General features: G+C 44.7%; 1 protein-coding gene across 2 annotated transcripts in view; it reads right to left on the bottom strand.

Annotated features, from left to right (window-relative positions):
- LOC139554450 (RNA-binding motif, single-stranded-interacting protein 3-like) overlaps positions 1-25,298 on the bottom strand; it is a 243,065-nt gene that overhangs the window by 135,421 nt on the left and 82,346 nt on the right. For both annotated transcript variants that reach the window (XM_071367259.1, XM_071367260.1), the window contains one exon: positions 21,403-21,461. In XM_071367259.1, coding sequence (XP_071223360.1) covers positions 21,403-21,461 — 59 coding nt within the window. The remainder of the gene's footprint in view (positions 1-21,402; positions 21,462-25,298) is intronic.

Raw genomic sequence — 25,298 nt, 5'->3', positions numbered from 1 at the left:
TAGGCTAATGCGATTAGCATGAGGTTGTAAGTAACAAAAAAAAATCCCAGGACATAGACAAAGTTAACATTTTTGTTAATCTAACTGCACTGTCCAATTTACAGTAGCTAATACAGTGAAACAATACCATGCTATTGTTTGAGGAGAGTGTACAATTATGAACTTAAAAATGTATTAATAGACCAATTAGGCACATTTGAGCAGTCTTGATACAACATTTTGAAGAGCTATGCAATGGTTCATTGGATCAGTCTACAACTTTGCACATACACTGCTGCCATCTAGTGGACAAAATCTATATTGCACCTCGGCTGGAATAATACATTATGGCCTTTCTCTTGCATTTCAAAGATGATGGTACAAAATAAAATTCACGTTTTTTTCTTTGTATTATCTTTTACCAGATCGAATGTGTTGTTTTCTCCTACATTAATTTCACATTTCCACAAACTTCAAAGTGTTTCCTTTCAAATGGTATCAAGAATATGCATATCCTTGCTTCAGGTCCTGAGCTACAGCCAGTTAGATTTGGGTATGTCATTGAAAAAAAATGGGTTGGATCCTTAAGAGGATACAATGCTGAATATACACCTGTATTTTATAGTCCTAGGCTACATTATACAATGCTGAATATATAGCGTGTTTTATAGTCCTAGGCTACATTTTACAATGCTGTATTCAATAGTAAATGTTTTAAGCACATTTTCCAGTAAAACTATAAAATAATCACAACAATGCACAGATAAAGTATTCACCAACAGGCCAATCGTTTTTTCCCTTCTAACGCAAGGAATCCCCCTCAAAACGGAACACCCTTCAGCCCATTGATATTTGAAGAGGCTGACGTTGGCCACCACGCTCCTCACACAGCCAACAACAGCCATTTCATTTCGCAGTGCTCTTAATTCTCCGGCAACAAATCTCTCAAAGGTTGACGGCGTCGTACCAGAGCCTTCATTCGTTCCCTCGTCCGTCCCACACACTCTGGAAATTCATCAGTGGTGAAAAGACGAGAATGAATCTGCAGCGGTGATTTATGAGTTATTGTGATCCCGACATTCCCAGGGATGTATCAGCGGCGGAGTTGCATCGGTGTTAATTAAAATTTGGTTCCAGATTAAAAGCAGTCAATGGTGGCCTCTGGTCCACTGTTTCACAAGGAAAGTGTAATTAGAAAGGGATAATGGGGGGAGCTGGGCCGAGCTGGTGTAGCTCTGCTTTACACACTTTTTCACACACACACACACACATGGGCGAGCACACAGAAACACACACTCGCACACACCAACGTGTGTTTCCTGCATTCGATAGAGGTAAAGGAGCGTGAAATAAAGGCAAAATCATAACCTGTGGTAGAACGGAATTGAGCTCCCGTCTGATTAACAACAGGAAGGTAAAATGAAGGAAAACTGACAAATGTTAATTAGGAAACACTACTGTAAGAGCTGGAGGTGAAATAAGGTTGAATTAAATCATATTGCCAAAACAGATCGGATGGTTCTACCCAGCTGAGACGCAGTAAACCAGCTCATGAATATAATATCGAAGAGGTGAATGGTGAAGTATAAAAAGGAATGTTCAGTGGAAGAGGAACACGAAAGGGGTTCGAGAAACAGACTGTTGACCTACATTCAGCAGAGGTAGGAGAGTGCTGGTTCCTCAGAGCAGGGATTACCTGTATGGCACTGGGAAGTCGCTGTGGTCGGCTCCATGCAGAGACCAAGGGCAAAAGGCCACAGCAGTACGGCGCGACCTCAAAAGACCCGCGAATACCAAACACAATCCCTGACAGAGAGAGTTCAACTGAACACAGTTGCGGGAGTCAGGAGAGGACAATGTAGGTCAGGAAAAGGAGAGGATAGTTCAATATGGCAGGCGGTGAAGTCGTCAATGACTGGAGTTACAGTGTGCGTGTCTAACATGGTACAGCACAGGCAGTATTGTACTGGGGAGCCAACGTGCAAGCGTGTCTGTGTGCCTGCCATGAGAGTCATTCGGAAAGTACAAAACACTCTCTTCTAAGATGCTGAGAATACATCAGGGTCAGCAGACAACCTTTCACTCAATTCAAGCGTTTAAAAATATATATATATATATATATATATCACACACAAACTGCACTCCACGTGTTGTTATAAGGCAAGTACGAGGAGGTGCAGTACAATATTTCTAATGAGGGTTCTCTGGAATTACACCCATGGTGAGGGAATGGAGGAGGAAGGCATCGCTTTGAAGTCGCAAACACATCCTGGTGGTACGCAAACAAAAAATCTATATCTGTCACTAAGAGCCGGCTCGACATGATTGAGTAGACGCGCCACGTCTGATACACCGCACATCTACAGCAACAACAAAAAATGGAAGCAGAATGAAGAGAAACATGAACCGCCTTATCGCATTTCCTGGGCCTGGTCTGTCTGCTGCTGTCGAAATAAAGACAGACTTGCCGGTTAGGATGGTGAAGCCTAGACGCTCTGCAGAGCGCAGCTAGAGCCCAAGGCCCCTATGAAAACGCAATGCACTTTAGGCTAGACCGCTAATGCTAAGCTACATAGCTACAATATCCTGAAACCAGATAAAGGACTTATTACAATGTACCTATCAATCATGCATGCATCATTCATGCATTTTGCTATCAAATTATGTTAATCTTAATTACATCGGGGGGGAAATGTGCATATTTTATTTGCATAATAGTCTGGATCGTTTGGGCCCACCCTCCTAAATTGATATTCCCATTTCGATACAGTATTTCCATTTCCATATTCTGCTAGCTCTAATGATCCTGTTTTACATTGCATACTACTATACAACCCTCCTCTCCTCCCTTTCTGCATCCTTTGACTCTCTATGTCCCCTATCCTCCAGGCCGGCTCGGTCCTCCCCTCCTGCTCCGTGGCTCGACGACTCATTGCGAGCTCACAGAACAGGGCTCCGGGCAGCCGAGCGGAAATGGAGGAAAACTCGCCTCCCTGCGGACCTGGCATCCTTTCACTCCCTCCTCTCTACATTCTCCTCTTCTGTCTCTGCTGCTAAAGCCAATTTCTACCACTCTAAATTCCAAGCATCTGCCTCTAACCCTAGGAAGCTCTTTGCCACCTTCTCCTCCCTCCTGAATCCTCCTCCCCCTCCTCCCCCCTCCTCCCTCTCTGCTGATGACTTCGTCAACCATTTTGAAAAGAAGGTCGACGACATCCGATCCTCGTTTGCTAAGTCAAACGACACCGCTGGTTCTGCTCACACTGCCCTACCCTGTGCTTTGACCTCTTTCTCCCCTCTCTCTCCAGATGAAATCTCGCGTCTTGTGACGGCCGGCCGCCCAACAACCTGCCCGCTTGACCCTATCCCCTCCTCTCTTCTCCAGACCATTTCCGGAGACCTTCTCCCTTACCTCACCTCGCTCATCAACTCATCCTTGACCGCTGGCTACGTCCCTTCCGTCTTCAAGAGAGCGAGAGTTGCACCCCTTCTGAAAAAACCTACACTCGATCCCTCCGATGTCAACAACTACAGACCAGTATCCCTTCTTTCTTTTCTCTCCAAAACTCTTGAACGTGCCGTCCTTGGCCAGCTCTCCTGCTATCTCTCTCAGAATGACCTTCTTGATCCAAATCAGTCAGGTTTCAAGACTAGTCATTCAACTGAGACTGCTCTTCTCTGTGTCACGGAGGCGCTCCGCACTGCTAAAGCTAACTCTCTCTCCTCTGCTCTCATCCTTCTAGACCTATCGGCTGCCTTTGATACTGTGAACCATCAGATCCTCCTCTCCACCCTCTCCGAGCTGGGCATCTCCGGCGCGGCCCACGCTTGGATTGCGTCCTACCTGACAGGTCGCTCCTACCAGGTGGCGTGGCGAGAATCTGTCTCCGCACCACGTGCTCTCACCACTGGTGTCCCCCAGGGCTCTGTTCTAGGCCCTCTCCTATTCTCGCTATACACCAAGTCACTTGGCTCTGTCATATCCTCACATGGTCTCTCCTATCATTGCTATGCAGACGACACACAATTAATCTTCTCCTTTCCCCCCTCTGATAACCAGGTGGTGAATCGCATCTCTGCATGTCTGGCAGACATATCAGTGTGGATGACGGATCACCACCTCAAGCTGAACCTCGGCAAGACGGAGCTGCTCTTCCTCCCGGGGAAGGACTGCCCGTTCCATGATCTCGCCATCACGGTTGACAACTCCATTGTGTCCTCCTCCCAGAGTGCTAAGAACCTTGGCGTGATCCTGGACAACACCCTGTCGTTCTCAACTAACATCAAGGCGGTGACCCGTTCCTGTAGGTTCATGCTCTACAACATTCGCAGAGTACGACCCTGCCTCACGCAGGAAGCGGCGCAGGTCCTAATCCAGGCACTTGTCATCTCCCGTCTGGATTACTGCAACTCGCTGTTGGCTGGGCTCCCTGCCTGTGCCATTAAACCCCTACAACTCATCCAGAACGCCGCAGCCCGTCTGGTGTTCAACTTTCCCAAGTTCTCTCACGTCACCCCGCTCCTCCGCTCTCTCCACTGGCTTCCAGTTGAAGCTCGCATCCGCTACAAGACCATGGTGCTTGCCTACGGAGCTGTGAGGGGAACGGCACCTCCGTACCTTCAGGCTCTGATCAGGCCCTACACCCAAACAAGGGCACTGCGTTCATCCACCTCTGGCCTGCTCGCCTCCCTACCTCTGAGGAAGTACAGTTCCCGCTCAGCCCAGTCAAAACTGTTCGCTGCTCTGGCACCCCAATGGTGGAACAAACTCCCTCACGACGCCAGGTCAGCGGAGTCAATCACCACCTTCCGGAGACACCTGAAACCCCACCTCTTTAAGGAATACCTAGGATAGGATAAAGTAATCCTTCTAACCCCCCCCCCCCCTTAAAAGAGTTAGATGCACTATTGTAAAGTGGTTGTTCCACTGGATATCATAAGGTGAATGCACCAATTTGTAAGTCGCTCTGGATAAGAGCGTCTGCTAAATGACTTAAATGTAAATGTAAGTGAAGTTAGGAGGCTGCAGAATGCACAGAATAAAGCAGCAAGGATTGTTTTAAGGTGGAGATATGGTTCTTCTGTTGCAGTCATGCGCAGTGTTCTTGGTTGGTCATCAATCGATAAGATAATTGAAAGGAACATGCTTATTTTATTTCATAATATACATCATTTAAAACGGCCAAGTTCTATTCACAAAGGTAATCAGTTGGTAAGAGACAGACATTCAGTAAATACTAGGAATAGATTGTTCACCATCTATGCGTTGTCCAGACAGAAAAGAGAAATAGGCAAAAGAACATTTCAATTTAGAGAAATAAAGAAATGGAATAAATTAACTGAGCAAACCAGAAACCTCTCAATATATAAATGTAAACATTATTTTAAAACGATTTAAATATATAACATAGAAATGTTGTGGGACTATAGTAGATGAAGAATCAATATTTTTTTAGACTGAGTATTTATTGGGTCATTATGTTAGTGTATTATGTCTGTTTGTAATAGTGTGTTATATGTGGAAATGTGTTCGTATTATAAATTGTATTTTAATGTTTAAGGACTCTTGGAAGATTAGTCCAAAAGGGGACTAAAAGAGATCCAAATAAAATAAAATAAAATCTCTGCAAACACACACAAACCCAACCCGCACGCTGCTCATAGCAACACACACATGCATGTGTACGTGTGTGCACCGTATAGACCAGAACACGCAGCTATTACACATTCCTTTACCGTTCACACATTCAATGTCAACTTGTCAGCCTAACGCTCGGGGACAATATCCCATTTTTTCCCCCCTCAAATAAAACTTATGGAGCGTTCTTTTATGTGAGACACTACAGGCGAGATAGTGGTACAGGCAATTCACTTATAAACCCTGCACCGTGGATTTATGGGGGATTCATCTCTCACTGATGCACCGTATTGGCTTCATTGTATTTCTTGTCATTTTCTCCCAGGTATAAAAGTGTCCGTGCCTGCGTCCCAAATGGCCCCCTCTATTCCTAGTGCACTACTTTTAAACAAAGCCCTATGGGCCCTGGTGAGCCATATGGGCCCTGGTTAAAAGCAGTGCACTATACAGGGAATATAGTGCCATTTGAGACTTAGCTCTTGTCTGTGAGCTACAGTGCCCTGCTGAGGACAAAGTGCCAGGGCACAGGGCCAAGGGGACATGGACAGCACAGCTCACTGGCACCATACATTACAGACTGTGGACTCCTGTCAGGAACGACCTCATACTGTTCCAGAACACCTAGAGTATCTACTGTACTGTACAGTAATAGCCTTGGGTACAGACACCACGGACTGGTTTCCCGGATACAGACTAAGCCAGTCCTGGACTAAAAAGCATTTTCAATGGAGATTCTCTATTGAGCTTGCTTTTTAGTTCAAGGCTAGGAAACAGGCCCTTTGGGTTTCAACCCATAATGGATCAACTGGGTATGGACCTCTACCTGGGGTGGTAGAGCTGCATAATGACATGTCACTCATCATCTGATCAATAACCTTCTGCCTCCCTTAGCTGCAGGCGCTGTCCATTGATCTTCTGTCTGTCGGCACCACTTTTACTGTAGCAGAACTAAATGTTACTGTAAAGCACTGCTTATTGTAGAACTGTTACATTTCAGTGCAGCAGAGCAGGAAATCAACCAGATGCTATAGATATGAGATTATCATCTTGACTATTCAAATACTGAAGTATTTTCATATCTGGGCTTTAGTTAATCCTTCCTTCCTTCCCTCTATCCCTCACCTTCCTACCAATGCCCAGGGGTAACATATAGTACAACACCATACAGTCCAGCTGCTATAGTATTTTACTCAAATTCTCATCAATCAAAACAAGTAACTGGGTTTCTGAGGTACGGTAATTCCAAAACCAACATTCCTGTGGCACAGTTGATTTAATTGATAAGCAGTTGACATTATTTTGTATAAATAATTAAGAATTACGAGGGCTTATTCCCGGAAAGACTGCTATCATAAATGTTCCATTATGATTTGTGGACTCATAAAGCTATCTACTGTATATTGGGCTAAGATGTTACTTAAATACCCAGTTACTAAGAGAGACAGCTCGGGTTTGAATATCGCTCAGTTCACAGTGTTTAAATTAAGCTCCATTGAGATGAGAGAGAATTACAAATGCGCCAGTCTTGACTAAATGGCTAGCCTAATTTAAGAGACCCCGAACCAGCTTTGAAAATTCTAATTTGCTCATTTTAAGAACACCTCTCACAGCCAACTGGTGTTAATTGATCTGAGTGGGCAGAATAATGCTAGTGAGAAAATATCCTAAACGCGCAGCAGTGTTGTGTTCGAGACCACCTAAAACGAGACTGATTCAAGACCAAGACCGGAGCAAATTGAGTCCGAGTCAAGACCAAGACCGGAGGAGTGGGCGAGTCATTTTGTGTTGTTTAAGTGTTCCCTTTATTTTTTTGAGCAGTGTATAATTATTATTATTATTATAATCATTCTTTTATAAATCCTTAGCCCTTCTTTGAAGGCCAATTGTCCCCGAATGTGTTTGGGTTAGTAATCATTTGTAGAGTGGCTCTATTGTCCCTCAACATGCCTTTATTCACTCTTCTGAATGTCTAAAGAAGCCACATGTTGTTCTGAAATATGAACAGTGAAATACTGGACATTTTCGACTCTTATTATGGTGGTGGTTTGACAAAATCACAACATGGTCTTGAATTGGACTCGCATTTTTCTGGTCTCGGTCTTGACTCTGTCTCAGACCCATTGTCCCCCTCCCGGTCTCGCTAATGACTCGCACATTTGTGGCCTGGACATGGATTTGTGCTGGAGGTAATTTTGCAGGGCTCTGGCAGTGCTCCTCCTTGCACAAAGGCGGAGGTAGCGGTCCTGCTGCTGGGTTGTTGCCCTCCTACGGCCTCCTCCACGTCTCCTGATGTACTGGCCTGTCTCCTGGTAGCGCCTCCATGCTCTGGACACTACGCTGACAGACACAGCAAACCTTCTTGCCACAGCTCGCATTGATGTGCCATCCTGGATGAGCTGCACTACCTGAGCCACTTGTGTGGGTTGTAGACTCCGTCTCATGCTACCACTAGAGTGAGAGCACCACCAGCATTCAAAAGTGACCAAAACATCAGCCAGGAAGCATAGGAATTGAGAAGTGGTTTGTGGTCACCACCTGCAGAATCACTCCTTTATTGGGGGTGTCTTGCTAATTGCCTATAATTTCCACCTTTTGTCTATTCCATTTGCACAACAGCATGTGAAATGTATTGTCAATCAGTGTTGCTTCCTAAGTGGACAGTTTGATTTCACAGAAGTGTGATTGACTTGGAGTTACATTGTGTTGTTTAAGTGTTCCCTTTATTTTTTTGAGCAGTGTATTATTGTTTTCAATGATGTTCTGATTTAATCTCTTCAGTTTTTGTTGGAAAGGAAAGGGTTAACACTGATTAGGGGAAAAAAATATCCAATCAGGATTTTTCTTTGCTGGTTTCTGGGGAGAAAAATCGATCTAGCTAAATCAGCCATTGGCTAGGCCATCAGAAGCTAGATAAATGATTTTGGAGTGACAGTGGAATCAACCAAATACATTTTGACTTAATGGGCGGGACCGTTTTTACAAAAACGAATGGAAACTTGGTCACTGCGAAATAGTGAGCAGTAGTTTTTCCAGGGTCTAGCTAGCTAGCTTTTGTTGTCGGCTAGTTTGCAGTGGCTGTTGTTAGCCATCTCTGTGAAAATAACATGTGTGTGAAACATTGTTGCAATTAAAGTGGAACTGACAGCATTTTAACATGACATCTTATTAAAATCTGTTTATATACACCCCTTGGGCGAATATGACAATTTGTCTTACAATGTTTGGGAATTACGAATACTCAGGCATTTGTGAAAATTATATAGCAACATAGAGCGAGAAAGGGGCCGTGCATTTGGACAATTAATAGACACTGCAGTAAATAAAACAGAATAAAAATATCTGTCTTGTTCACGACTGGAATCTACACAGCCCGGTGCGCTATAGCTAATCAGAGCTACAGTGGCCTTTATACAAACAAGCTAATTGCCACACGGGCCAAAAGGCTCCTTAACAGCTTTTATCCTCAAGCCATAAGACCGCTGAACAATTAACCAAATGGCCACCAGATTGTTTACATTGACACCCCCACTTCTTCCATTTGTTTTTTACACTGCTGCTACTCTCTGTTTATTATCTATGCATAGTCACTTCACCCCTACCTTCATATACAAATTACTTTGACTAGCCTGTACCACCGCACATTGACTCCGTAACGGTACCCGCTGTATATAGCCTCGTTATTGTTATTTTATTGTGTTACTTTTTTAAATTATTTTTTACTTTATTTGGTAAATATTTTCTTAACTCTTTCTTGAACTGCACTATTGGTTAAGGGCTTGTTAGTAAGTATTTCACGGTAAGGTCTACACATGTTGTATTTGGCGCATGTGACAAATACATTTGATTCGATCATTCACACTGAACTGGACTGTGTGTTTACAGGCAGTTGGCCCTGTCATCATTCACACCGAACTGGACTGTGTGTTTACAGGCAGTTGCAACAGCGCGACTTTAGATCATTAGAACGCATTCACCAAAAGCCACAAAATACACCTGAATGGATTTTTGCAAATAACCATGAAAAGGTAGGTTCTCTATCCCTCAGTTATGCACATCAACAACATCAACAACCAATAATAGCCAGAGCAAGATGAGCTAAAATCTAACGAAGGAAGGAACCCTCTCAAACTTTTTCAGCAAGTTGGGCATCAAAATTGCACTGACAAATCCTCATCCTTCTGCAGCTTGCCTGCCAATGCATGTTTGTCCCAACCAAGCACCCAAGCTAACTGGCTAAAGTTGGCTAGCTTGCCAGCTAGCTACCTCCAAACACAAATGAGATGACACGTCACTCTGACCATTTTACTCGCCGTAGCAGAGCTGGTTAGGCTGTTTACATGTGATCTAGAGCGTTCTTGACTAACTATTACTTTTTTTGCCTACGTTCAGCGGGTGTTGCACGTTTGTACATTCATTAGTTGTTCTGCGCTCTGGCACACTCAGACAAGAGTGCTCTGAAATCGGAGTAGATAGCCAGAGTGAATTTGCGGACGCAAGAGATATGCTAACTGAATATCCGTCGTTCAAGTTCTTGCTAGCTAACCAAATGACACCTACATTTCTAGCTGTACATATGCTCCAAAAAAAACAATGAGGGGAAAAAGTCAGTCACTCACCCACTCCTCCAATGGAGTGAGGTGACATTCTACGAAGCAGCTAGCTAGCTATCTAGCTAACGTTATGCTCTGTGTTTTTAGCTTGCTACATAAATAGATACGCTAACCTATTAGCCTCCTTGTGACTGACTTGTGATCATTGCCCTTGCTAGTTTGATTGTATAGACATTTCCAGCCATCGATACATTTGTCTGTTTTTATCCAGAATATTGAGTCATTGAAACTGAAACAGTGCATCCCGATTGGAGGCAGCGAACAACGTACCAGGTCAGCTGTGATTTACAACCTGATAGCAATATTTATATACATACAGTTGACGTCGGAAGTTAACGTACACTCAGGTTGGAGTCATTAAAACTAGTTTTTCAACCACTCCACAAATGACTTGTTAACAAACTATAGTTTTGGCAAGTCGGTTAGGACATCTACTGTGTGCATGACACAAGGAATTTTTCCAACAATTGTTTACAGACAGATTAATTCACTGTATCACAATTCCAGTGGATCAGAAGTTTATATACACTAAGTTGACTGTGCCTTTAAACAGCTTGGAAAATTCCATCATGGCTTTAGAAGCTTCTGTTAGGCTAACTGACATCATTTGAGTCAATTGGAGGTGTACCTGTGGATGTATTTCAAGGCCTACCTTCAAACTCAGTGTCTCTTTGCTTGACATCATGGGAAAATCAAAAGAAATCAGCCAAGTCTTTTTCATCCTTGGGAGCAATTTCCAAATGCCTGTAGGTACCACATTCTTCTGTACAAACAATAGTGCGCAAGTATTAACACCATGGAACCACGCAGCTGTCATACTGCTCAGGAAGGAGATGCGTTAGGTCTCCTAGAGATGTACGTACTTTGGTGCGAAAAGTGAAAATCAATCCCAGAACAACAGCAAATGACCTTGTGAAGATGCTGGAGGAATCAGGTACAAAAGTATCTATATCCACAGTAAAACGAGTCCTATATCGACATAACCTGAAAGGCTGCTCAGCAAGGAAGAAGCCACTGCTCCAAAACCGCCATAAAAAAGCCAGAATACGGTTTGCAACTGCACATGGGAACAAAGATCATACTTTTTGGAGAAATGTCCTCTGGTCTGATGAAACAAAAATAGAACTGTTTGGCCATAATGACCATCGTTATGTTTGGAGGAAAAAGGGGGACGTTTGCAAGCCGAGGAACACCATCCCAACTGTGAAGCACGGGGGTGGCAGTATCATGTTGTGTCGGTGCTTTGCTGCAGGAGGGACTGGTGCACTTCACAAAATAGATGGCATGAGGCAGGAAAATTATGTGGATATATTGAAGCAACATCTCAAGACATCAGTCAGGAAGTTAAAGCTTGGTCGCAAATGGGTCTTCCAAATGGACAATGACCCCAAGCATACTTCCAAAGTTGTGGCAAAATGGCTTAAGGACAACACAGTCAAGGTATTGGAGTGGCCATCACAAAGCCCTGACCTCAATCCTATAGAACATTTGTGGGCAGAACTGAAAAAAACGTGTGCGAGCAAGGAGGCCTACAAACCTGACTCAGTTACACCAGCTCTGTCAGGAGGAATGGGCCAAAATTCACCCAACTAAGACGGGGAATTTATACTAGGATTAAATGTCAGGAATATTGAAAAACGGAGTTTAAATGTATATAAGTGCTTGCCTTAGTTAGCATTTTACTGGTAGATATCATATGTTGAAACGTCTTTCCTGCCCTACCGGCTACTGATGTAATTCTTCTGTGAGCTGCTCCACGCCAAAACACTCTTGCTGCCTGCAGATGCCATTAGGCTAAAACTAGGCTATGTGCGCGGTGTGCATGTGAATATATTTCACATGATTTGCGATTGTGTTGGCTACTTTGTGCATGATTGCTCTATTGTACTACATAATTGATAAGTCGTATACCTCCACTACACTACTTTGATAAGCATCAGTATGGGCTCCCGAGTGGGGCAGCGGTCTACGGCACTGCATCTCAGTGCTTGAGGCATTACTACAGATACCCTAGTTCGAATCCAGGCTGTATCACAACCGGCCGTGATTGGTAGTCCCATAGGGCGGCGCACAATTGGCCCAGCGTCATCTGGGTTTGGCCTGTGTAGACCATCATTGTAAATAAATAAAAAATAGTTTGTTCTTAACTGACTTGCCTAATTAAATCCAGGTAAAATAAAACCATTTTCAGGGATTAAGAAGTACGCCCACTGAAAAAAACGGTGTATATCCTCCACTGGCTCTTTGTGTTTTACAAAACTGGACTCTCCTACATGAGTGAGCTGGTATTACGCTTGCTGTCCTTTCAGAATCACAAACCTGTCACACACTGAAGACCTATAGGTTCACCACTGTACTAACCTGTCACACACTGAAGGCCTATAGGTTCACCACTGTACTAACCTGTCACACACTGAAGACCAATAGGTTCACCACTGTACTAACCTGTCACACACTGAAGACCAATAGGTTCACCACTGTGTAACGTCTATAATACATATAAAGGCTGTTAAAATGTAACTGCTTTAAGAAAGGAGTGTATGTATTTGGCCCGGTGAAGTGGTTTTATGGAAGCTGATAATTATGATTTTTTTTACTCTGCTGGTCTCGGGAAGAAATGAGGAGGACACCGAGACAAGACCGAGACACTCAATATGTGGTCTCGAGACCAAACTCGAGACCAAGACCAGTCTGGAGTACTACAACACTGACGCCCAGCAAACCTGGTCTCCATTCAGATGTGTAATTGTTTTCGGTAATACACAGTAATTACATTATCTTGTTAGCTTAATAGCGTAACCCAGATATGTTGGGTGCATCATCTGAAGAGCTCTTGAGAGGGAGGGAGGCAGAGAACTGCAAGGTGTTCATTACTTGTCAAAAGGTTGTTGAAGGTAGACTCAGCGAAATGACGTTGTCACGAGCGACACCGCAGATAGAAATGAGCGAGATGCAACACTTCGCTCTCACATGTTCGCTTCACGCTGCTAGAGCCTGGTAGCACCAAACCAGCTATTCAATGCCCTTAGTTGTTGCGGAAATTGGCCCACTATGTGGTTTACTTTGTGCATCTATTTCATTTTGCTGAGTCTACCTTTAGGATGGATCCTCTGGCAAAACACGAACGACCTCTGGAAGCAACATCAGCACAATAACTGTTGTTCGGGAACTTCATGAAATGGGTTTCCAAGGCAGAGTCGCCGCACACAAGCCTAAGATCACCATGCACAATGCCAAGCGTTGGCTGGAGTGGTGTAAAGCTCGCCACCATTGGACTCTGGAGCATTGGAAGCGCGTTCTCTGGAGTGATGAGTGATGAATGGAAATGTGAATGGAAATCTTGGAAAGTGAAGGGAAATCTTAACGCTACAGCATACAATGACATTCTAGACAATTTTGTGCTTCCAACTTGGTGGCAACAGTTTGGGGAAGGCCCTTTACTGTTTCATCATGACAATGCCCCCGTGCACAAAGTGAGGTCCATACAGAAATGGTTTGTCGAGATTGGTTGGAAGAACTTGACTGCCTGCAAAGAGCCCTGACCTCAACCCCATCGAATACCTTTGGGATGAATTGGAATGCCGATTGCGAGACAGGCCTAATCGCCCAACATCAGTGCCCGACCCCACTAACGCTCTTGTGGCTGAATGGAAGCAAGTCCCCGCAGCAATGTTCCAACATCTAGTGCAAAGCCTTCCCAGAAGAGTAAAGGCTGTTATAGCAGAGCTTGGAGTTGTTGTAGAGGTACAATTCATATACAAGACAGTGCCATTTTCTGCTACATGTCCATCCAGGTCTGCCTGATTGTTGATGCAGCAACAGCAACATAATCACCTCAGCAGAGTGCACAAAGATGGGCAGACAGAGCAAATATTTGAACAAAGCATAGATCAATGAAAAATCAAGAAGGGCCCCCGAAAAAAATAAATCTCCCAGGCAGAGACAAACATTAAAATCATGACAAGGACAAAGTGTTCCTGTATTTTTTAAGTGCAGCCCTCTTTGTCCCCCAGCTCGGATTAATTCATGAGGAACAGCCAAGCCGCCGCACCCATCTACCCTTATTCATGCATTTTTTGATTTATTCCTTCCTTAACTAATCAAGGATATGATCATTACTCAGGAAGATGCAGGGGTGAACCCCCGAACTCCTGGCAGGTCAAGGGAAGGCCGATGCTCTCATTGTGGTTACCACACCAGCGACAGTTGCTCTCTGATAAAAAAAAATGGTGATAGATACGCCCTCGACTGATACCCCTCAAGGCCATTTGTCAATGGAATGGGAGGGGAGAGAGCCCAACAGAGTTGTATAAGGATGGAACCGACATAGAACACAAGCAAGGATGGTGTCAGAGCTCAGGGCTCACGGCACGGAGACTGTGCTGCTGTCCCCCGGGGCATTGGTCTCCCGGCTGGCCTGGACTGGAAGTGAAGCGGAGACGACACTGCCAACGAGAGCAGCACAGGAAGTGGGGGGGGGGGGGGGGGGGGGACAAAAGGTCACTGTTTGAGGAATGTGGTGGCCGGGTTCCATTTACGACGTGCTCGCCCAATCAGACGCCAGCTTGGTGAGCGGCCAACTTGGAAGGCGAGAGAGCGTCTTGGCTTACAGGAATGGGAGATGGAAGGGGAAGGGAGAGGGGGGGGGGCTTGAGCTGTGTGAGGCTCTGCAGAAAAACTAAATGAATGGATTATGAGTGCAACACATTGAGGTTTGCGTGCTGGACGCCACCCAATTAATGGAATACTCCCATTGCGATTACTAATTAAGGTCATTAATACACATGCGAACAGGGGAAAGGCTAACGGTCTCTCTCCCTGCCGCTCTCATTTCTACATAGCTCGCCTCGTTCTGGAATCGCTTTTGGGGAGAGAGAGGCATTTTGGAAGAGGTCTGTTGCTGGCCGCACTTCAGTTGAGATTCTCATCTGCACATAATTCACTTTCAAAGGGCAGAGGGGCTATGGAGAGAATCCTTAATTACGCCGGCATCGTGTACAACATAGACAAATGTTTATACGTCGGCCACTCTAATGAGAAACCAATAATGGATGCAAACAGCAATCGCTTGCCTTTCTCTCTCGCCACTTCCCCCGAAAAGCCATACGGGACAATCCGAAACAGGGCTTTTTGGAGAGCGCAACCTCATTCATCAATTCTCCTTTATGCTCGGCATCATGCAATACTATACTCAGCCGTCAATGTAGCCATAAATCTCGCTTTATAGGGCCTAACATGGCAGATATTTCTCCATTAAAGGGTCATTCTGTGCTAGGGGGTTAGTGTATGGATGCAGGCAATTGTAATGGTCAAGCCTAGACAGTGATGCCCTACTTTATATGCTGTATATTTTCTACAGTATCATTAGGCAAATGTACCAGTTTGCTATATCACTACAATTGTTATTACGTACACAAGGAATAATGACAGTGTGTTGGAAATTAATTGTATTTAAACCTTCATTAAAACCTCTAATTATTTCACAGCAAGACGCCAGCAGGGGTTATCGGGCGTTTGTTTGCAAATCCTCGAAAGTACATTATTGAAGTGCCGTGTGATATTGTGTAGTGTACCTTCTATGTAATTACCATGTGGATTTAATTATCATCTACTATAATAACATATGCCTTTTAGCAGACGCTTTAATCCAAAGCCATACACACATAGATTTTATGTGCGTGTGTTCCCGCGAATCAAACCCACTTTCCTGGCATTGCAAGTACCATACCCTACCAACTGAGCTATAGAGGACCAATATAAATAAACTTGATGACAGGTTATGTGGTTACCAGGTTTCCATCCAACCATTTCATGCGACTGAATTACCTGATGCATGAAAAAAGTCACAACCGGGCTGATGGAAACAGGATATGCCGGTAAAAACGTAATAAGCGCCGAAAGACAGTTTGTTCGTTAGACATGGTGGGATCTTTATATGTTAGTCAAATTAATTATGGGAGAAATTGCGGTGGAAACGCCTTAATGCGTAAATATGATATAATAACCATCACATCGAAGTAAAGTTGGAGTCACGCGACGATATGTTTGTGTGGTCCCCCCACTACAACTCAGGAAACCATGCATTTTATTAGGCAACAAATTAAATAAGTTCTGATTAACTTCACAGGGTGGTGAAAGTGCACGTAATGAGCTTGATGCTCCTTTCCAATAAATATTGAGGGTCTTATTCTTGTGACGATCGATGTTTTGCTGCCATTTGACAAATTAAAATAATATTGCTCTTATCCATAATGATCTCATAATGTAGGTTGTCTACCTGCACCATATCTGCGAGCTGTTGCAAAAATTTTAATATTCACATGAAAATCTGTCGCAAATTGGATGGAAACCTAGCTATTGAGGAACAACAACAGGCAGCTGAGAAGAGAACAAAGTCGCGGGAGCCAATCGTCTCATCTAATTTCCCACAATCCAGTGCGGTGTCGCGCCGGCAGGCGGGCTTGGTGAATCTCAGCCCTCAGCGGCCTTATCTCCCGGCGGAGGAAACGGAGGTCCTTTAAAAGGTCTGAGGTCATTTCCTCTGCCTCGGGGCTCATACAGGAAAATATAAAATGTCTCCATTCGGCCAGCCCCTGCTTTCTTTCAAATGCCTGAGCTGCCTTTTTCAAGATTTTAAGAGGCCCTCGGGGCCTCCGGATGGCAAATGAGTGGCTTCGGTTCCCCCAGACCCTCAGATGAAGCTAATCCATATCTCACTCCTACTAAATGAGAAACATCCAAAGGGAATCAGAGGGAACAATAGAGGGAGAGAAAGAGAGAGAATGCCTCCCCTCTTACCCACAGAGCTCGACGACCCTTAAAGCCTTTCACAACTTCCTGTTCACATCGCTCTCCGGCTAGTCCAGGGCGTGAGTCAGCGATGGGAAGACGGAGAGGCTCATTCAAGGCCCGTGCGATGCAGAGGTGAAAGGCAGCCACGCTGTGAATCTAGGCAGGCGGAGGATTGATTGATCTGGTCCTGGCTGCTGCAGGAGCCATAGAGTCCTAAGGCAGATGGATGAGTGTGTGGCTGGGGGTGTAGGCTGGGGGTGGGGGAGAGGAGAGGCTGTACTATCCTAGCCTCAATGTGATTGTGCACTCTTTGCGAGTGTGTTTTTCATGGGGTCCGAAGTTATTGACACCCTTGATAAAGATGAGCAAAAATGACTGTATAAAATAAATGATTCAAATACTGAGCTGTATTGTATGCAAAAAAGGAAAATTATATTGTTTTATACTGATACAATTGTCAGAGAAAAAGATTGTCTGATTCTGTCAACAAAAAAAAAATCTCAAAAAGGTAGCGTTCAAAATGTTGATTTTGTGGCAAATGAACAATTTCTTTGTGTATTTTGATGTGTGCTTAGGGTTATTGTCTTGCTGGAAGATCCACTTGCGTCCAAGTTCCAGCCTCCTGGCAGAGGCCACCAGGTTTTTGGCTAAAATGTCCTACCGTTGACCTTAACAAGGGACCCAGGACCCATAGTGTCAATGATCCACCATCATATTTTACAGTAGGTATGAGGTTATTTTTTTGCATTCTCATTTCAACGCCAAAGACCTCTATTTTCAATCATCTTTTTTTGTATTTTACCCCCTCAGGGAGGTGAAGGTCGAGTCATGCGTCCTCCGAAACATGACCCGCCAAACCGCGCTTCTTAACACCCGCCCACTTCACCCGGAAGCCCGCCGCACCAATGTCAGAGGAAACACCGTTCACCTGACGACTGTCAGCCCACAGGCACCAAGTCCGCCTCAAGGAGTCACTAGAGCACAATGAGCCAAGTAAAGCCACCCCGGCCAAACCCTCCCCTAACCCGGACGACACTGAGTCAATCGTGCAACTCCCGATCACGACCGGTTGTGATACAGCCCGGGATTGAACCCGGGTCCGTAGTGACGCCTCTAGCACTGCAATGCAGTGCCTTTGACCGCTGTGCCACTCGGCAGGACCTCATTTTCAATAATCTTGACCCCTACCCTTTTATAGAATTGTTTTAATCACTTGTTAAACAAAACCTCTTTCTCTGAGCAATTGTACTAGTATAAATAATATAATTTAAAAAAAAATGTAGCATACTTTTATAGCGCTTTTCATTACAATCTAAAAGTGCTTTAAGCAAACAAACAAAAACAACATGCAATTTTGGAAAGCAAAAACAAATAGTTAGTAATGGATAATGGCAGGCAGGGTAGTTAATTCATGGCTTGAGCAGTCAGCGCCAGGAGGAAGGCTACAATAGAGGGAGTCCGGAGATGACCCGGAGGGGGGTCACATCAAGGGGGTTTTAGACTGGTCCAGAGCCGTTCATCAGGGCAGCCTGGCCCGTGCCATCTCTGAAGCAGTGCTTCTCAGTAAAAGTCTCTGAAGTTAAACTCCATGGGTAGAACTTCCCCACTCCCGATGTGTTGTACCCACCTGGGTGAAAACACGACAGCCGCCACAAAAGCACACTAACCACTGGAGAAAACTGCAAAAAACTTCAACCTCTGCATCTTCAACGAGCCTTCCCCTTACTTCAAATCAAAACATATCTAGCTAGTTTGCTAGCAAGTTAGCTAGCTGAGCTTCTTGATGACAGTGACGCATTAGTCAGGTGAAACCATCTGATTTGCCAGTTATACCACGCCGATAGCTAACTAATTAGCTAACAAAAACATCTCGGGGGAAAAATGCTATCAAAAGTACCAAAAAATGAGTAATATTTACAATTTTACAGGAGTACCTAGGCTGCTATTCTGGCACTATGGCAATGATGGACCATGCGTGCATTTGTGTGTGACACTTGTACAGTGACCCACACATCTCTGTCTCCCTACAACAAACAGGTTGAACTCCCACTCTTTTCTCTCAGTGCATCTCACATTTTCTTCATCTTTCCCAGAGATGACTGGTTGCTGACCTCTTGCACCTTCCCCTTTTCTCGCGCTTTACTGCACGCTCACTGAGCTGAACTAAATACAAATAACACAGGATAGGAGGAAGGGTAGAATTGGCCCCGGCTTGTTGCCGGTTCGCTGTCTGTCTGATGGTGCCACGGTGATAATAAAAAAAAAAGCGCTGCTTCTGACATTTAAACAAGCGCCAGGTCAAAAGGGCAGACGACTGAAAACAAAGTGATACTGGATCAGGGCGACGCGGTGCTCTTTTTTTTATGACAGACACGAAGCCTGCTCTGACCCATGCCTTCCTGCTTCTCTTTGAGGGGAAATGCATTCACCTTTACAAGGATGGAGAGGATGAGAGAGCATCTTTTGAAAGTAACAAATCTATTTAGAAGCAGATCGTGGAGACTAGAGTAACCTCTGAACATTGATGTTATCATAAAAAGGTCTTATGGGTAATGCTACAACATTGCTCCCTCACTAGGAGACAATAATAAAAAAAGAAATGCTGGTCAGGGATCAAGAAGAAAAAAAAACAGGCCCTCTGTGTCAAGCTCTCTAAAATCAGAAATATATTGCACATGTATTTCAACATCAGTACGAAAGGAATGAGGCCCTGGCTGTCAATAGTGATCAGAGACATAGGTTACATGAAAGGAATATGCCAGAGATTTGCCTTTATACAGAAACACATGGCTTCTGACGAGACCATTACTCTCTCTCTCGCTCTCTCTCACCGTGTCTACTTCTGTGTCTCTTTCTGTCTCTCTCTCAGGGCTGGACCATAATTTCCACTCGTAAAATACAGACGCTTATACTTGGCTCTTGGCATCACTGCATTCCAGGCGGGTGAGGTATGGGAAACTAGTCTCCCACACCCGCGAGCGCAGAGCTGAGTGCCTGGCCTTTCAGATCATAACTCACCAGGCCAGTGCCTGGACACAGAGAGACTCTACTGTACTTCATCTGCAATTTACTTCTCACCTCTGGTGTACCCTGATACTCCCTCAATCCTTTCTCCCTGTTTTCCACAAGCAATGGGTCCATCCATCCTCCTAACAAGGGAAACAGGCTGACTTATGATGGCCTACATGAGTCACCAGCAACACATGAACATTTGAGTAATTTAGCAGTCGGCCTTATCCAGAGCGACTTACAGGTGCAATTAGGGTTAAATGCCCTGCTCAAGGGCACATCGACAGATTTTTCACCAAGTCGTCTCGGGGACTCAAACCAGGGACCTTTCGGTTACTGGCCCGAAGCTTTTAACCGTTAGGCTACCTGCCGCCCCACACAAAGGTGGTTAAGCCACGCCGAGGGTTTTCCAGCCTCCACATTTGACCGGTGGGATCTATCCAGGTGGGATCTATCCAGGTAAGGACGGCTAGGAAGGCGGCTTCACCTTGAAAGGGGCCGCGTTGCTGAGTGAGGAAGCTGCAAAAAGCAATTAAAAGTATTGATGGAAGTTCAATAGCGCTTAAACAGTGCTGCCAGACACCTCGGGGCAAGTACCAGACTAATCAGTTTTTCTTCTCTCCTCCTCCAAGGCTGGCTTTAGCCATTGAAGGGCTCGACACAAACAGAGCGACGGAGCTGCCGTTAGCGTAGAGTGTGCAACAGGATTAAGAGTAGAACAAAAGGAAAAGTACTTGTATTATACTTACAGTACTGCAGCAGCTCGGCTGGAGCAGGGAATAGCTCTACAGATAGCTTGAGACGAAAGACGAGAGGGATAGTAATCCATGTTTACCTGAACCGTACTTGCCTGTTAGCCTTCTCATTGGATATGTATACCCGAGTAGCATTTTGAATATGAGCCGCTACTGTCACGGCGCTATTGTTCGGTTTGCTGTGTCAGCATTTCATTCATCGCGAGTATACAGAGAGCACAGGCTAATGCTGTTTTCCAGGAAAGAGGAGGAAAGAAAAAGAGTGAACGGAGACGTACTGTAGCTAGGGAGGGGTTGCACGACAACTGCCTATCCTCTGACGTCCTTCCAGCGAGCGAGCGTCATCACAAGGACTAGTTGTTTACCTCCATCCTTCCTCCAGCTAGCGCTACCTGCTAAATCATTGATTTACAACATGCAGGCGCTTCCTTGACTGAGGTCTATGTTTAGGCCAGGGCCTGGCTCCAAACGCTTCCTATGACAACATCTGCCTTGAAGAGTGATCGTCACGCCACGGACGGTGGCAGACACAAGGCTCCCGTGGCTAACACGCGGCTCAGCATGTGCACTGCGTAGGGAATAGGGTGCCATTTGGGATACAGTGACCTTGGTGACCTACCTTTGCACTGGTTGGTGTTCTTGTCCAGGATCGCCTTGGTTGACACAATTTTTCCATATCTGTGAAGAGAAAAGAGATGACAGAGCATTTTAGTATTACACTAGACTGGCTTTATGACCTTAGGCTAGGCATGACATCACTCAAACAGACATCAAGCATTTAAAGTGCATCCTCCATCTTTTCCATACCTCTATAACTACCAGTCGTAAAGTTGGACAACAATGCACTAATGTCAAAAAATTCATCAACGGTTCATAACAACATTTGGCGAAGCAGAGTAACATTTTAGAACGACTAGGCGGAATGTTTCTAGAACAAAACGACATCTGGAATATTCTTAGAATTCAGTACTGCTATTACCATTACACTAGGCTATTTGTCCTCTCTCAATTCTCCAACCCCCACTTGGCCTATTCAATAAATAAATGTAGCGAGCCACGAATGCTCTCTCGATAACCATTACCGCTGTTGGGAAATAAACAGCGGAAGTTAACACATCGGGAATGTCTACGACCACTTCACCTCTCCCATTAATCAAACAACGGCACTACGACTCGCTGCGGCAAAAAAAACTCACCGTTACGGACTGCGCGTGGACTAGAGGATGACTGCGTCAGTCAGCTCTCTCTCTTTGTGTGTGTGTGCGCGCCTGCCTGTGTGTTTGTTACTGTGTGTATGCGCGCGTGCCTGTACGTGCCCTTGTGTGTGCGTAGGAAATTGAGCTTCTCTCTCAGTAAATAGGGAAGTGCGCAGCATCCTGGCCCATATTTCACCAGCGGGGGATAATTGTGCCGTTTCTCAACGCACAGTGGAAACTCTATTTACTGCATGCTACGGTGGGGTGGGTGGCAGTTATGAACTGATGAGCACAAAGAGGAAAACTACAGCCTGACACTACAGCCTCCTGGATACCAATCAGACAGTTGTCTTGATGGGATAGAGGCGCAGGGGAATTTGACTGTGGTTACGTCCTAAATGGCCCCTATTCCCAATTAGACTGGGTCAAAAGTAGTGTCCTATGAAAAGAATAGGGTGCCATTAGGGACGCTGGGCTACAGACGGAAACTTGTGAGTAAGAAATATCAACAGGGATTTGTAATCACTGAGAGAATTCGAGGGCGTCTCCCAAGAGCAATAGAACAGATTGGATTGAACATGGGGTTCGTGGCGTTGATATACTCAAAGCACAAATGTTTTATTTGATTGATGTCGCGCTGTTGAGGAGAACGCTTACTAAGTAAGCATTGCACTCATTCGTTTACGCCTGCCGTATCCTGTGCATGTGACAAATACGCTTGGATGTGACATTTTCGTCGTTGCATCGTGACCCGAGACACAATGGTAAAAATGAGCGTGGAGGTCTTTGTGTGAGCGTGTAACTCTACGCTTGTGAATATCGGGTTCAACGGAGCAGACATCGGTTATCAGAGCTTTACATTTTCACAGCTAACCCCATAAAGTTACACATCAACTGTAAAACGTATACTGTTAACGTTGCACTGATCAACGTGTGCACGTTTTTTTTTGCGTGTCTGGTTGTGTAGGCAAGAGTGTGTTTATTTGTGTGTCTGTGTGTGTGTGTGTGTGTGTGTATGTACAGTCGGCTCGTTCTAGGAACCAGTTAAAAAAGGCCTCCTATTGGCATGCAGTTGGGGAAAGTTATCATTCTAACTTTGTTTGGGTCCACTGGGACCAGGAGACACTTGTTTCCGGTTGCCAACTAATCACGGCTCATCTCAGTACATGTTAAAGATGGTTCATCAATGCATCCTGTCTGTGATCCAAAAATACCCCACAAAGACACCAGGGGTGGGATGAAAAGAAAAGGTAGTATCATGCATCTAGCCCATAATGAAGAATTTTGGAAATATACAGGGAATATACAAGCTGTACACGAGCTGTGTGTGTGTGTGTGTGTGTGTGTGTGTGTGTGGACACCGTGCTGACGGCTCCTCTTCCAGGACTGGTTGGTGAGGCTTTGATGTGACAGTGACAGTCCCTGTGAAGCCCAGGTTTAACAATGGTGATGCTGAAGCTCTTCTCGAGCCGGTCTCCACTAATCCTATTTCAATCTCTTTCGGTCTCCGTTATGACTGTCTTTACTGACCCTAGTCAGTCCTCCCCCAGTCCCTCTCTCTCCCTGTTTCACTTGCTCACTCTCTCTCTGGCTCCCTCTTCTCTTTCTCTCTCTCTCTCTCTCTCTAGTAGTCTACCGCAGTTTCGCGGGACCCGCCCGCAAGGTCTGAGGAAGGCCTTTTTACCTTAGGGTAAAAAATGACCCGCCTTCACTAAACCCCTAAAATAAAGCAGCTTAATTGAATTTTAAACCCCAAATCTATTTTGCATGAAGAAACAACCTGTCATTCATCACAAACGTTGTGCATATCTGGGTTTTCCCTCTTCACAATGCAGAAAGACTGCATTTAATCAGTGGACACCACTCGTTTTTATTACAACACACCTGTTATAATTGTTTTCTTTTCTAACGTAGAGGTTTATTATTATTATTATTGCTAAAGGTACTGCATAGGTGTAAACTTGAACTTTTTAGCAAGAGATAGCACTTGTACAGCCTAAGAAAGTAGCAGAAATGTGCAGAAAGTCGTTTTGAATGCATTTTATTGAAGGGGAACAATAACAGTCTTGAACTTTTTTGGCAACATAGTGATATATTCTTATATACTGTAAAATGAGGAATTCAACTACAAAATACTAGTCTAATCCCATTTTTTGAACCATTGTCCCCACCCACAAGGTGTATAAACAACAACAATAAATAAGAATAAAATAAGATAATAGATACAAAACAAAAACGTGAAGAACATAAATCAATCAACTCTAATTAGCACATGTAGGACAATATGCAAGTGTGTGTGCATGGACTTTGCAGATGTATTCTGACATGTGCAGCACATAGTATTTGTTTTAAGTCCTTCTTTGGGGGGCAGAATTGGCATCTCCTCTTCTTGCCTGCCCCAGCTGCAGCCTCATGTGGATCAGGACAAGATTCAGCCCCCTGAACAGCTTTCACAAGCGCTGCAGAGGCTGCTGTGCGGGGGAGGCGCTCCCTTCATTGAATGTGTGGGGTTACAAATGCCTTTCCCAGCTGCTCCAGGAACACTCTCCTCTTGTTCTGCTTATCAGGCATCCAGGTAGGGTTGATCTTGTTCCATATCACGAAGGCATTGTATGAGGACACATCCATGATGTTATGGAAGATGACCAGGGGCCAGCGGGCAGTCATCCTCCTGTAGCTGTAAATTCCTTGTCCAGGTTGTCCACGCCTCCTTTGTTGTGGTTGTCGTCCAGTATGCTTCCTGTCCTCACGATCACTGATCTCAGCCGTTTTGTGCAGTGTGCTCAGGAGGACCACATTCTTGTTCCTTTTTGGGAGGTAAGAAACTGTTTCACTTTTTGTAATGTTGGGGTCACTCTAGGAAAAGTAATCAAATTCCAAGTTGAAAACTTTAGGGGATTTTCTCTGCTGTTAAACATAGGGACAGGTCATTTTTGACCCTTAAGACAACACAAGGGTTAAAGTACAAAAGGGAAAATAAATAAACAGAAATATGGGATGTATTTGCGATGGTGTTTGTTCTTCACTGGTTGTTTCCCTTTTCTTGTGGCTACAGGTCACAAATCGTGCTGCTGTGATGGCACACCGTGGTATTTTACCCAATAGATATGGGAGTTTATCAAAATTGGGTTTGTTTTCAAATTCATTGTGTATCTGTGTGATCTGAGGGAAATGTGTGTCTCTAATATGGTCATACATTTGGCAGGAGGTTAGGAAGAGCAGCTCAGTTTCCACCTCATTTTGTGGGCAGTCTGCACATAGCCTGTCTTCTCTTGAGAGCCAGGTCTGCCTACAGCAGCCTTCTCAATAGCAAGGCTAT

This window comes from Salvelinus alpinus, chromosome 26 (assembly GCF_045679555.1).
Source record: "Salvelinus alpinus chromosome 26, SLU_Salpinus.1, whole genome shotgun sequence".
Classification (NCBI taxonomy): domain Eukaryota; kingdom Metazoa; phylum Chordata; class Actinopteri; order Salmoniformes; family Salmonidae; genus Salvelinus; species Salvelinus alpinus.
This window is presented reverse-complemented; position numbering and strand designations above follow the sequence as displayed.